Source organism: Diceros bicornis, chromosome 10 (assembly GCF_020826845.1).
Source record: "Diceros bicornis minor isolate mBicDic1 chromosome 10, mDicBic1.mat.cur, whole genome shotgun sequence".
Taxonomy (NCBI): Eukaryota; Metazoa; Chordata; class Mammalia; order Perissodactyla; family Rhinocerotidae; genus Diceros; species Diceros bicornis.
In genome coordinates this window covers 51004394-51018041 of record NC_080749.1, presented here as the reverse complement: position 1 = coordinate 51018041, position 13648 = coordinate 51004394, and the positions used below count along the sequence as shown (strand labels likewise).

The 13648-nt window shown below is 46.3% G+C and overlaps 1 protein-coding gene across 2 annotated transcripts in view; it reads left to right on the top strand.

Annotated features, from left to right (window-relative positions):
- The first annotated feature begins 2791 nt into the window (after positions 1-2791).
- The window catches only part of LRP2 (LDL receptor related protein 2), a 203622-nt gene continuing 192765 nt past the window's right edge, over positions 2792-13648 (top strand). For both annotated transcript variants that reach the window (XM_058549201.1, XM_058549200.1), the window contains exon 1: positions 2792-3032. In XM_058549201.1, the coding sequence (XP_058405184.1) occupies positions 2954-3032 (79 nt within the window). In that variant the 5' untranslated portion in view covers positions 2792-2953. The remainder of the gene's footprint in view (positions 3033-13648) is intronic.

Sequence of the window (13648 nt, the reverse complement as noted above, 5' to 3'; positions counted from 1 at the left end):
GACAAGTCAAAAATATATCAAGGAAGTCAATTAACATAAATTTACTAGAATAAATTTCACTTTTCAGCACTTTCCTGTCTCTTTCGGTTAACTGCTCTGTAAAGTCTTATGTGCATATGTGTAGAGAGATGTGGAAAATAAAGAAATTACACTTTTGCATAATATAAAAACAATGCTGCCTTAAATCACAACTCCATTAACCTGGGCTTTCCCAGATGCTGGTCCTTAGATTTAATCCTCCAAATCTAGCAACGAGAATTCTCAGGTATAGATACGGCAGATAAACACGAGCATGGTGCAGGCTGCAAAAGATGCCTGTTTTCAAGCGGCACGAGTTTCGGGTTGCATTGAGAAAAAGGGGTTTTCTAGTGGAAAAGAGTGTGGATGCGTAAGTTTATATGCATAGTGTTGGGAATGATGGACTGTGCTCCGTTAGTGGTCCCTCATCCCCCATCCCCACCCTTTATCTGCTCCCCTCCCTCCCGTTCTCCCTCCATTCTTTCGGCCTTCTCCGGCGTTATTCTGGGATTAACGGCAGGGTCGGCCCCATACACAAACGCAGCTGGCTCATACGGTCAGCCTGAGCCCTGCTGTGCAACCACGTCAGGAATTCCAGTAAGTTGGCAACACTGGAGCACAAAGACAACAACAATGAGGAAAACCCTTCAGTGCAGAAAGGAATGTTTGGAGCCCCGGCTGCTACAGTGAAAGGACGGACACACACACACACACACACACACACACACACACACACACACACTCCCGCCCGCGCTCACCCTCCCGCATCCCCACGCGCCCACGCGCGCACTGGGAGGCGCGCAGCCCCTCCCGCGCATGCGGTCCCCCTGCCCGCCGGCGGGCCCAGGGGCGCGCCTCGCCAGCGCCCGCCGCCGCTCTTTGTAACTGCGTGGTGCGGAGACGCTCATTGACTATGCAGCGCGGCTCCAGCCGGCGTCGGAGCGGCCTGACCCCGGCGCGGTCTCGTACCATCACCCCGGCCGCCCGGAACCGGCATAAATCACCCGGGGAGACTGAAGTGCAGCTTCTCGCCCCCTCGCCGCTTCCCTCCTCCCACCCGGCTCGTCCCTCTCACTTCCCACCACCGTGCGCCTCGGGTCCCCAATCCTGCCTCCTCCTCCGCGCCGCACAGCGCCAAACACTGTGCAGAGAGGCAAATAGCGTTTCAGTGACTTTGGTCAGATCAGAGAACTCTGGATTTCCAAATCTAGAAATCTCGAAAAGAAAGCCACGAAATATCTCCCACACTTCCTCACAGCCCTGCTCTGTTAAGTCTTAGTTTTCACTTTCTGTGTCTATTTCTCCGTCTCTCTCTTTTTGTTTTTTAAAAGCAATATCTACCCCCCCCAAAGCTTCACCAACCGCTAAAGCCCACCGAAGCTACGCGATCCCGACTGTTGGGGGTAGGCAGAGCCCCAGACGATCCGTGCTCTGCAGAAAAGGGGTGGCATTTACCGGCAGGTTCTCGCCCTGGGGAGGGCGAGGCGGAGGGACCCTGCCCGGGGACTTCGTGGATACAGGGCTGCCGCCTCCACGGTCACGGCCCCTCTGACTGAGGGAAACGGCTCCCAACTCCTGGGACCAGGACCTGGCACCTGGGACCCCGCTGCCGAGTTAGTCCAGGGACCGGGGAGGGAGATTCTGGGGCGACCCCGGGCCCGGAAACATCCTCTCCCAGGGCCAGGCAACAGGATGCACCAACCCTGCTTTTTTTTTTCTGTTGGCTCTGGTGTCACGTACCTGCTGAGGACGAATCTCTGAGGGTGAATGTAAAGTTCACTTGTAGTGCTCTTGGGGGCCAGCTCCCCGCCAGCCTGTCCCAACACTGCCCCAAGGAAGGGAGCTGCGGGGTTCTCTGAACCCCTTACGTTCGTTTCTCCCTCACATAGAGGGGCACCAGCAAGATCAAGACGTTCATTCAAGTTTGCTTCAGAATGAACAGACTTGTAGAAGCGCATTCAAGTTTGCTTCAGAATGAACAGACTTGTAGAAGCGCAATCTGGCCGTGACACCTGTAGATGTGGTACTTAAGAAAAGTAAACAAGGGTCCAATCCCCTCCCCGACATTGATGCAACCCCCTCCATAACTTGCAAAAAACACAGAGCACCCCATCTCAGCGCCTCAACTCTATGGGGGGAAACCAGAGTGTTGGAGGGAGACTGCGGATTTCAGACTAGAGAATGGTCACAACTCTCTCCAGCAGGCTCTTTACTTCTCCCCTTCCCCTGTCTTCCTTTTCTTCCTTTTCTAAGTCTGATTTCTCCGTGGACCGCCTAGCCGACTTATATGCGGAGGATAATCCTGCAGAGGGGCTAGGGCAGCGCAGGACCGCGTGCGAGTGTTTGCATGTGAGTGACTGTGAGAAGTGTGTGTGCCCGTATGAATGAGGGTGTGTAACTGTGAAGTGTGCGTGCATGTGTGTCAGTGTCTGTGCGTGTGACTGGAGTGCGCGCACGCGTGTGTGTGACTGAGGACTGTGCACGCGCGTGAATGAGCGTGTGAGACTGCGTGTCAGTTTGTGTGACACTGAGGAGTGTGTGCGACTGTGTGTGAGGCTGTATGAGTACGTGTGTGGGTGTGCGCGCGTGGAATGTGCATGTGTGAGCGCGGTGTGTTCGAGTCCCCACTCCTCCCTCGCTGCAAAGTGCAGAGGGCGGGCCGGGCGGCAGGGGGCCTGCCCCGCTGGATTCCCGCATGCTAGTTCCGGGGCGGTCGGGTCTAAAGGGCTTTATACACTGTCTGGAGGGTGGGGACTGGCGCGGGTAGAAAACGGGATGCCTCGGGCGCCGGGGCCGGCTCTCCGCCACTAGGAGCCCGGCGAGGCGCGGACCGAAAGGAGCGCTCGCGAGCGGAAGTGGTGCGGGTGCTGTGTGCGACGCGCGCCCACCTCCCAGGGAAGGAACGGCGAGGCCGGGGCCCGGGACTGTCGCGGGGATGGAGCGCGGGGCGGCGGCGGTGGCGTGCACGCTGCTGCTGGCTTTCGCCGCTTGCATGGCGCCGGCCAGTGGTCAAGGTAAGCGCCCGCCGGCTCAAGCTCCGCGCGGAGCGCCTGACTTCCCCTGCCGTGGCAGGGTCGAGTCCGCAGGCGGGCGATGGGGACCGCGGCCCGGCAGGGGCCAGGGCAGGGCGGCAAAGCCGGAGCGGCCCCCCCTGGGGCGCTCAGGTTGCCCAGCGAGGGGCGAGTGGGAGCGCCCCTCCTTCGTCCGCTCGGGAACTGAGCAGCCGCAAACTTGAGAAAGGAGCTCCTCCGGTTTCAGCGACAGCTCACACCACCGGGACCCCATCTTTGTTCCCACGGGAGTTTGTCCCGACCTTCTGGAAAGCGCTTTGCAGTTGGGACCCGGAGAATGAGGTTCTTTCCCCAGTGAGTGCGCAGCCAGCTACCCCCACTGATTTATTCTCTCCGGGGCTGAGCGGTCCTCGGCGCTGCTCGGTGCGCAGTTTTCCACCTGCAGCGCCCCGCCGGGGAGATCCCGTCGCGCGCCCTGGACTGCTGCGGGCTAGAGCCGCCCCCCGCCCCCCTCCTTCTTCACCAGGGAAACTTGGTCCCGCGGTGACCCCCAAGAGACCGCGTCTCGATACAGATCATTTACGAGGCAAGATAAGGCCGGGAGGTGGGATTGGCTGAGAGAGCGGCTGAGGCACTGGAGCATTTTCTTGAAGGGTTTTCCTTTCCATCTGGGAGGTGGGGGCTTTTGTGTTGATGAATGGGGCCCGTCTGCGCGGCCAGAGTTTTGAGGGCTCGAATGAAGAAAGTTTCTGTTATAAAGCGCTTTAAACTTCTCTCAAGTTGTCGGAGAGTTTACCTTTTTACAGAAACAGAGGTAGAGAAAGAGAGGGAGGAAGGAGTGGAGAGAATAAAAACAGTACGAGTCCCCTAAGAGAGAAGACGACGAGCACGTAGAGAGGAAAAGGGAGAGGAGGAGGAGAGAGCGACAGAGCTTGAAGACAGAGTACAGCAGCGCGTGGGGGCGGGGGGGGGTGGAGAGCGAGAGGGAGGGCGAGGGAGAGCGAGAGCGCGCGCGAGAGAAACCGGGGATGAATGGGAAGAGCGAGAGGAGGCCGGGGAAGCGGCGAGCTCTCTCCCTGGCTTTGCGTTGCTAGGTAGCAGCCGGGAGCTGCGTGTGACCGACCACCAGACAGACAGAGCGGACGCTGCTGCCTCCGCGGGGACTAATCTGTCTATGCGGATGGAAGAGTCCCTCCTCCCCCTCTTCCTCTCCCGCTCCTTCCTTCTCGTCGGACAACTTAATTGCCCTACAATGAAAATGAAACCCCTATTGTTGTAGGATTAGCCAAAGCAATAAATTGATTTCCCTGGATCACATATTGGGGTTGACGGGTGGGGACTGTGGAAGCCCCCACTTATGGCGGAGAGAGAGGCGGGCTTGTGGATGGGCCGTGGCGTGTATTCAAATGGTTAATCTGCCTTCTTTCCTCAATTCTTAGCATAAGCTCCTTAGAGGGAATCAACTAAGTAATCATACAGCAACTCCTAGTAGTACCCATTTCAGACTTCCTGGGAAGAAGTTTGGAAACGCCAACATACTCCACTGGTCTTGCAAAAATCGCAGGAAGGGAGGGGAGGCAGGGGGAGACCGTTAATAATTCTTCCTTTGAACACCTTTTCTCAGTGTTGGTAACACAGAAAGAGGATTTATTATTATTGTGGAGGGTTTGCCCCAGTGCTTAGGGTTATATATATCTCGCGTCCTAAATATAGCCATAGGATTTACTATATGTTCCTGTCTGTGCCTGGCAAAAGGAAATCTTGTCCGGATTCATCTGGGATACATCTGGGTTGTCCCCGTACAACCAAAACAGATGTTCTCTCCCCTGGATTGATGGTTTAGTCACCAAATAACCTGTACTTGCTCTTCCTGGTAGTTTACATCTATCCATCTTCCATTCTATAATAATAATAATATATAATAATAATATGTATAGTAACATATCATACACTTATACATGTGGCAGGCCCTGTTCTAAGTACTTTACACTTACTGACTCCTCTAATCTTCATAATGCCCTTTTGTAGTAAGTACTCCTTCTCCCTGTTTTACAGATGAGAAATGGAGGCACAGAGCAATTAAGTAACTTGCCCAAGGTCATACTGCTAGAAAATGGCAGAGTTGTGAGGCAAATCCAAGAGATTCTGACTCCAGAGGCTATAATTTAACTGCTGTAGTGTGTAGCTCTCTCTCTGTTTCTCTGTCTCTCTTCTTTTGTACTAAAAATGTCATGCTCCCTAAGTTACTAACCATGCGTGAGGTTACTAAAGAAGCTGAGGGGCATTTTGCAAGTCTTTGCCACATAAAGTCCAATCCACCTGCTGCTCCATTACTGTGGATATTTTTTCAGAAACTCTTCAAGTTTCTATGACCCAAATCCAAGTATTCTCACTGCCGGTCTTCCTTCTTGATCATTTTTACATATGTGTCCTCTGAATGTCCTTAGCCTGGAAGGTTAAGGAGATTTCTAGATTCTTGTTGTATTGATTCTACTTATCTGATGAAGTAAGTATGATTACAATGGAAATGCCCTTATTTTAGCACCACATTTTAGGTAAGATCTTACTGCAAACTTTGCATCATTAGAATTTGGAAAAGAGTTCTGAGTGTTTTATGGTTAGTCTTTTAAAAAAATTATAGCCTATCTGTAGCTACAAATTATTTGCATTTTCCTCATATTTTGTATACTGCTTTTTAAGAAAAAATTTGAGAGACTGAACTCTGGTGTCAACCTGTCTGGGTTCCAGCATTGGCTTTACCATTTTCTAGCTGTGTGACCTTGAGGAAGTCACTTAACTTTGCATGGCTCAGATTGCTTATCTGCATAATTGGTATGATAATGAAAGAATCTATTCCATGGCATTTTATGAACATAAAGATGTAAAAGTGCTTAGCATGGTGTAAAGCATATAGACCATCATCATAAACTAGCAGCTGTTTTATTATATTGACCAACACAAAGTAACATTCTTTTGCTTACTATTCATATTTCCAGTTTCCAAATTCACATAGGAAAGTCTTTAAGCATTTTCCCTAACGTTTCTTTGAGGAATTCTCAGATCCCAGGATCTGATTTGAAGTTTTTTGAGAAAATATTATTGATCTTAAACAAATTTATAGTCTTTCATCCAGTGCAAGTGTGATTTACTATCAGCTTTTACAACAATTACATCTTCGGGTGAAGTTTATGTGTTTAAAAGGATTGTGGGGCCAATAGGAAACATGCAACATTTGGTTCCATCACGTATCTGATACTTCACTGCTGCTTTTATTTCATAGCAATTGGCTTCTCTTTCTCTGCTTGAAGTTCTTCCTTGCTAGTGTTTAGGGCTTCTGCTTAAACTCCCTTCAGTCATGTGCCTGTCCTGTTTTAACAGAAACTTAGACTTTTACAGCTGGAGAGAACCTTAGATATCAACTGGTCTACTTGCATTATTTTATAGATAAGTAACTAAACCCTGGAGGGAAGGGAGGGAGACTGAAAGGAGTGACAGGGAGGGCCCTTAAGTGCCTTGCTTAAGGGCTTGTGACCTGTGATAGAGCTAAAATCTGAACCCAAGTCTCCTCCTTCAGTCTTTCTACTTGACCATTTTTAGATACATGTCCTTTGAATGCCCCTAGCCTGAGATTTCTAGATTCCTTTTCTGTTGATCCTGAGTTATCAGATGAGGCAAAGTATAATGAAAAGATGACCTTGGTGAATTTTCTTAAAAAATTGGATGGGTCACCTGTCCCAGGACTGCCTAAGAGGAATGCTATGATAGGTTAATACAACCATCTGCCATGTGCTTTCTGCTTGGTCCAGAGTTTATGCCACGTCTTATGCTCCAACTCCCAAAGACCATACTTCTGGCTTCATTTTTCAAAATTTTGGGCCATCAAAGCACATTGCTAAAGATCTCTAACCTACACGACTAGGTTTTTAGTCTTATTCAAGGTAATTATTAGGTCATGGTTAATCATTGTCTGTGTTCTCTAGGAAGGTACTCTGAGAACACTGACAGGTTTTAAAAAATGTTTAATTAAAAATTTTCATCATCATCTTTTAGTAATGATATCAAGAACCTAGATGTATTTCCAGTGTGCCTAGAAGCAAATTGTAATATTGGCTTTGGGGTTTCTGTTAAGTTCTAGTAGCTAGAACAAGGTATGTAGAAAGTAGAGGGTGCTTACAAAGTTTGTTGAATTGAAAGGAAAGGGATTCTAAAGATTGACTGCATGATATAGAACAACCAAAAAGGTACTAATTGTGAAGCTCTATTCTAATATGGGGAAAATGAGTTTGATGGAGCCTTTGTTGGTGTAAGTCAAATGGTTATATCATATCCTATTAACTTTGTGATCTTGAGGAATTTAAAAAAATTGTCACCTCTGTGGCATATTCCACAAACATTTATTAATATTAAGTGTCTACAGTGTGCTAGTGAGTCAGGAGTATCAATATTACAGAAAGGTTAAGGAGGATGAGAACTGAAAGAGGAGTCTAGATTTCACAATTAAAATGGATTGCAACTTAGCATTTACGATTCTGAGACAGTCATTCTATAGTTCTTAATAACACTGGCCAGGATCTCACCAACATTAGAAAGGTTTGACATGTTTCAGCCTCAGAGTTTTGGGCTGCCTCTTTAAAATGATCAGATTGGTAGTTGTTTTGAAATGTTGAGACATTTCTTTGATGCTTCATATGTTCCCTAGGGGTCCACGCAAATGTTTCATAAGCAATTTCTTGACAAGCTCAGCATTGTGAGATGAAGTGGGAAGAGTGAGATTTTGGGGTGAAAGGATCTGGGTTTGAGGCCTGGCTCTGCCTTTTACTATCTGGGAAATTCAGTTCAACATACTCAACTGCTTTGGATCAGTTTTTTTATCTGTAAAATGGGCACATGTTTACCTCATAGGGTAGTTATGCCAATTAAATGAGGCGAGTATGAAATGTTTTACAGACTGTGAAGTCTCATATATATTTCTATCCATTATTATTACTCTTGTTAATAATTTAACTTTTGTGTGGGAGCTGGCCCCGTGGCGTAGCAGTTAAGTACGCGCTCTCCGCTGCTGTTGGCCGGGATTCAGATCCCTGGCGAGTACCGATGCGCTGCTTGTCAAGCCATGCTATGGAGGCGTCCCATATAAAGTGGAGGAAGATGGGCACAGATGTTAGCCCAGAGCTGATCTTCCTCACAAAAAAAAAAAAGAATTTAACTTTTTCCAAACTTGAGGAGAAGAAGATATTGTAGTATCTTGGTATCTTTGTTTTTTTTTTACAAGTGGTCCTTTGAATGATGCACCTGTGCATGTTGAGATCTCATTTTAGTGGCTACAACAACCTTACATACTGGTCTGGACTCATGTTTGTGAATGACAGAAACCTAAGTTAAACTGCCTAAAGCCAAAAAGGAAGTTTATTGAGATACGTAATTGAAAAGATACAGATATGAAGTTGAACCATATGGGATTGCCACTTTTCTGGGTCATAATAAAATATTGGCAATTTCCTTTGGTTCAGCCTAAGATAAAATGGGGGCTCAGCCTGTCATGCTGATCTGGTTTCTTTCTCTGTCTCCTGACTCTGAGATGACTCTGCTCTCAAATGTGTTTTCCTCTAGTGTTATATAAGATGGCTGTCCATGCCTCCTGGAGCTACATCCTTTCATATCATGTCCACTGGGAAAGAGCAAGTGTTTTTGTCTTGTTTGTTCCCGGAAAAAGTCTCAGTTGCATCTCAGGGGCTCTGCCTCGGTCATAAGCTCATTGGAGAACCAGTCACTGTATCCAGGGGCATGAAGTGTGCCCATGGCTTACGCTTGGGTCACATGCTTCATCCCTGAAGTCATGGACTAAGGATATAGCCCAGAGGGAAGTTGGGGTAATGCTACCAGGATAATGGCGAACAGATGCTGGGCTGTTGTCTAGAACACCTTATCAGATAAAACCAACCAAGGTTATTTTCATTTTATATATGAATACAGACTTGAAAAGGCTATAGAAATTTCTCAAGAGCAGGCAGTCTTGGATGACAATGAATTGAAGGGGGAAAAATTATTGGAAACATTATGGCAAAAGACATAGTGCTCTGTGTTCATGTGATCATGTTGCAACTTAAAGTTTAGAAGGAGAACAGGAGAAAGAAGGACTTCTAGAAGGTTTATTTGTAGCCTAAAGGATTCTTATTTGGAGCAGACCTTTGTGATGGACAGGAAGGTTCTGGAAATGAGCTGAGAGATAAGAGTACAGGAGCTCTTGAGTCCATTGTATGGTTTCATTTTTTTTGTAAATCCTAGGCTCTTGCTCCTTTTCCAACTTACTCTGCTCCCTTGTTTATATTCCTAAGACTTTGTCCCTTTTCCAGGCACTAGGCTTTGGCTATAAGATTGAGGTAGAGGGGCCGACCCCGTGGCTTAGCGGTAAAGTGCGTGTGCTCCGGTACTGGCAGCCCGGTTCGGATCCCAGCGCCCACCGATGCACCGCTTCTCCGGCCATGCTGAGGCAGCCTCCCACATACAGCAACTAGAAGGATGTGCAACTATGACATACAACTATCTACTGGGGCTTTGGGGGACAAAAAGGAGGAGGATTGACAATAGATGTTAGCTCAGAGCTGGTCTTCCTCAGCAAAAAGAGGAGGATTGGCATGGATGTTAGCTCAGGGCTGATCTTCCTTACAAAAAAAAAAAAAAGATTGAGGTAGGGAGCAAGAACAGAGAAGAAGGGTTTGGAGACATATTAAGATGTTTCTAGTGGAGACAGTGTTCGTCTCGGTGCAAATCTGCGAGTCCTTAGCATTTAACTAGGGACTTCTTCCATCAGTGGTAGAACAGGTGTCTTTCACACCTCACAGGATTAACTCAGAAATGCCACATATATGCACCTTATGCTGATGGTTATTTTGCTGGTCTTTAATTTAAGTCTTATTTCTAATAGGGTGTGCTGGGAAACTGGAAACATTATCATTCTGAAAGTAAGGTGGTTAACTTTTATATTAGAGTACTTCTAACTTAGGGCAGTGCTGAAACACAATGCAAGGAAGTATAAGTCTCTCTGAGAAAATGACGGGTTAGACAATGTGAAGATTCATGTTGAAATCTCTAGGCTTTTGGTAATTAGCCCTCAGTCATGCCTGACCTCCGAGGTTATTGGAAACAGTGAGAAATGAATGAAAGGAGGAAATGTCATTACCATTCTGTGCATTGAAAAGTTAAGCCACTGTTACCATGGATACAATGGCTTGTTTATTGTCCAGATCTTGAGATCCAAGTTTGTAAGCAAAGAGGTCTCCATTAAGTTTATGTACCATCAGCCAATAACACATGAAGATTCTTAGTAACTTTGAAAATAAGCCTTTACTCACTGATCTACTGATTCACAGTAAGTAACAACATATCTACTTTTGAGAGTCCAATAAGCATTGTGGAAACCTGAAAAAGGGGAAGAAGACAGTAGCTGCAACTCTGTTATGCTAAACTTTTTTGGATTCCCATATAAAGACGTCTTGTCTTATACTGACAGAGATTTGCTTGTCACTTTGGGCCAAAATCTTGGTTTCTTATCTCATTGACAAGGAGAAGCTTTTCTGAGCAAGGAATGAAAAATCAAAATCACTTGTTTCATAGGGAAATCCTCAAATAAAGTTGAATTTAAGAATGGAAGTCTTTTATCTGAAATATGTCAATCTTACCCACATTTTAATCTCACTAAAGAGAAGGAGAAAAAGCTGGCATGTACTTCAACACTAGTTTAGTTTTGATGTGGGCAAGAGTGTGGAGGATACTTTTTGTTGCAAGAAACAAGAAACAGAAAACCCACCTCAAACTGGCATAAACAATGAAGGGTATTTATTGGCTCACGTAAGTAAAAGCTTCTGAGGCAGAATGGGGTTCAGGTGAGGTGCAGTCAGGGCTCCAGTTCTCTTTCTTTGTGCTTTTCTTGACTCTGCTCCCCTCTAGGTTTCAACTTTGTTTTTGGTCTGGCTTCCAGTATTGTTATATTATAGCTGCCAGGGCAAATGGGGCTACACATTTTCTTGATCATATCTAGGGACAATTCAACTTAGAGAAGATTTTAGTTATGTTCTCAAAAGCATTATTTCTTCACAACTTATAGAATGCCATAATTTTTAAGGACCCTTGATAGAAGTCAGCTAGCTCCCCAAACTTGGCATTTCATTAAAATCACCTGGGGAGCTGTAAAAAGTATACAGATTCTTAGGCCCAAACCCACACTTACTAAATCAGGAATATAGGAATCTGGTTTTTTTTTGTGAGAAAGATCAGCCCTGACCTAACATCCATGCCAATCCTGATCTTTTTTTTGCCGAAGGAGACCGGCCCTGAGCTAACATCTATTGCCAATCCTCCTCCTTTTTTTCCCTTTTTCTCCCCAAAGCCCCAGTAGATAGTTGTATGTCATAGTTGCACATCCTTCTAGTTGCTGTATGTGGGACGCTGCCTCAGCATGGCCGGAGAAGCAGTGCGTCGGTGCCCACCCTGGGATCCGAACCGGGCGGCCAGTGGCGGAGTGCGCGCACTCAACCACTAAGCCACTGGGCTGGCCCCTGTTTTTTTTTTTTTTTAAAAGTTTCCAGGTGATTCTGAGGGTTGGACAATTTGGGAACAACTCCTCTAGGTAACCTCTCTCAGTTTTTAGTTTTGTAAACTTAGAAATGAGCTAACTTGCCACTGCAGATTCCTTCCAGTGGCCATTAAGTATGGTCTGTTAAATCTATTCTTTCTTTTTTGGGGGGTGGGGGGGGTGGGTAGCTACAGTAGGAGGTAGCTACAGTAACAAGGAAAACTCTCTTTTACGTCTGAGGTTGCTATGAAGTACTACCCCCTTTCCTAGCCATCTTCTTTCCTGGCCAACATGATGTCCCTCCCTACAGCCACTGTTTGTGTCTTAATTGTATTCTTTACTCTTTCCCTGGACACCCTTGAAGCCCTTCCTCCCATTCTATGAACCTTAGATTCTTTGAGCTGAACAACTGTAGGAAGTCTTCTAATCCTTTCCCACCCAAGTCGGGGATTCATCCTTGAAAGAGCCTGCTGGCATCTAAAGCAGCCATCTGTTCCATGGTTGGAATGGCAGTATTGGAAAACCTTATAGCTCATTTCCTTCATATCCTAATCCCAACTCTTTGTTGACCCCACTGTGAGCTACAGTCCGTTGATTCTACCACCTCTTCACTGTTCCTCATTTATTTGCTTCCTCAGCTTATATTTTATGGCCTGTCATTTAGCATCACTTCCTTGCCTACACCCTCAGCAGTCTGACCCCTTTATCTTCCTCTGTTGTGCTCTGTAAAACCCCAGTCCTAGTTAAATCTAATTCTCCACGTCTGCATCGCTGTAGCTAAATGTGGCACGAGAAAAACACAAAACTGTGCTGACTGGTCTCACTTTATTTATTTTTTAAATTTTTGGTGAGGAGGATTGGATCTGAGCTAACATCTGTTGCCAATCATCTTCTTTTTGCTGAGGAAGATTAGCCCTGAGCTAACATCTGTGCCTATCTTCCTCTATCTATTTTGTATGTGGGACACCACCACACGTGATTTGATGAGTGGTGCTTAGGTCTGATCCCAGGATTTGAACCTGCAAACCCTGGGCCACTGAAGCGGAGCATGTGACTTGAACCACTACACCACTGGGCTGGCCCCTGGTCTCACTTTAAATTCATGAAACTAATCTCAAGTGTAAGACCTACTGCCTGGCTAGGCCATTTACTCTCCTACTTCCTTACATCTTCTCCTCTTTCCTCAAAACTCCAACGCCACCTGCTCAGACAGCATTTCTTATAAATGTGAAAATAGAAGCAATCAGAAGAGAACTGCACAAACTCCCATAGCTCAGCCATTATCACCTGCCCTTCAGCCCTTTTGCTCTGCATGAACTTTCCATGCTCTTTAGTCCAATAAGTTCATTCATGTTCTAGACTGCATTCTCTTTCACCTTTCACACCACTTGTCTCCTCTCTTACAAAATCCTGTCTTTTCCCACATTCCCTTCTGAGGTATCACTTGTTTTCTCTGTTCCTCTGTACAGCAAAATTCCTTGGCAGAGTTATCTATATCCACTGTAATTTCTCTCCTCCAATTTTTGTAAAATCCATGCCATTCAAGGTTTCTCCCCCACCCTTGTCAGATACTTCTTTTGCCAAGGTCACTGATGACCTCCATGTTGTTAAATCCAATGATCCATTCTTAGCTCTCACCTTATTTAGCTGATCAGCATCATCAGACACAGTATATCCTGCCTTCCTCCATGAAACAATTTGGCTTCCAAAAACCCACATTCTCCTGCTTTCCTTCCTTCCTTGCTGGCCTCTCCTTGGTATCTTCTTGGTATCTCATGCTTATTCTTGTCTATCCCTTGATTCTTTTCATCTCTATCTACACTACTTCTTTGGCAACCTCATTCTGTCTCATGGCTATGCTGACAACTTCCAAATTTATGAATCTAATCTATACCAACACCGTAAACTCCAGACCCATATATCCAACTGCTCATTTGACATATCCACCTGGCTGTCCAATAGTCATCTCAGACTTATGTCCAAAACTGAGCTCCTGATCTCCACTACTGCCCCAAACCTGCTTTCCACATAGACTTCCCCATCTTAG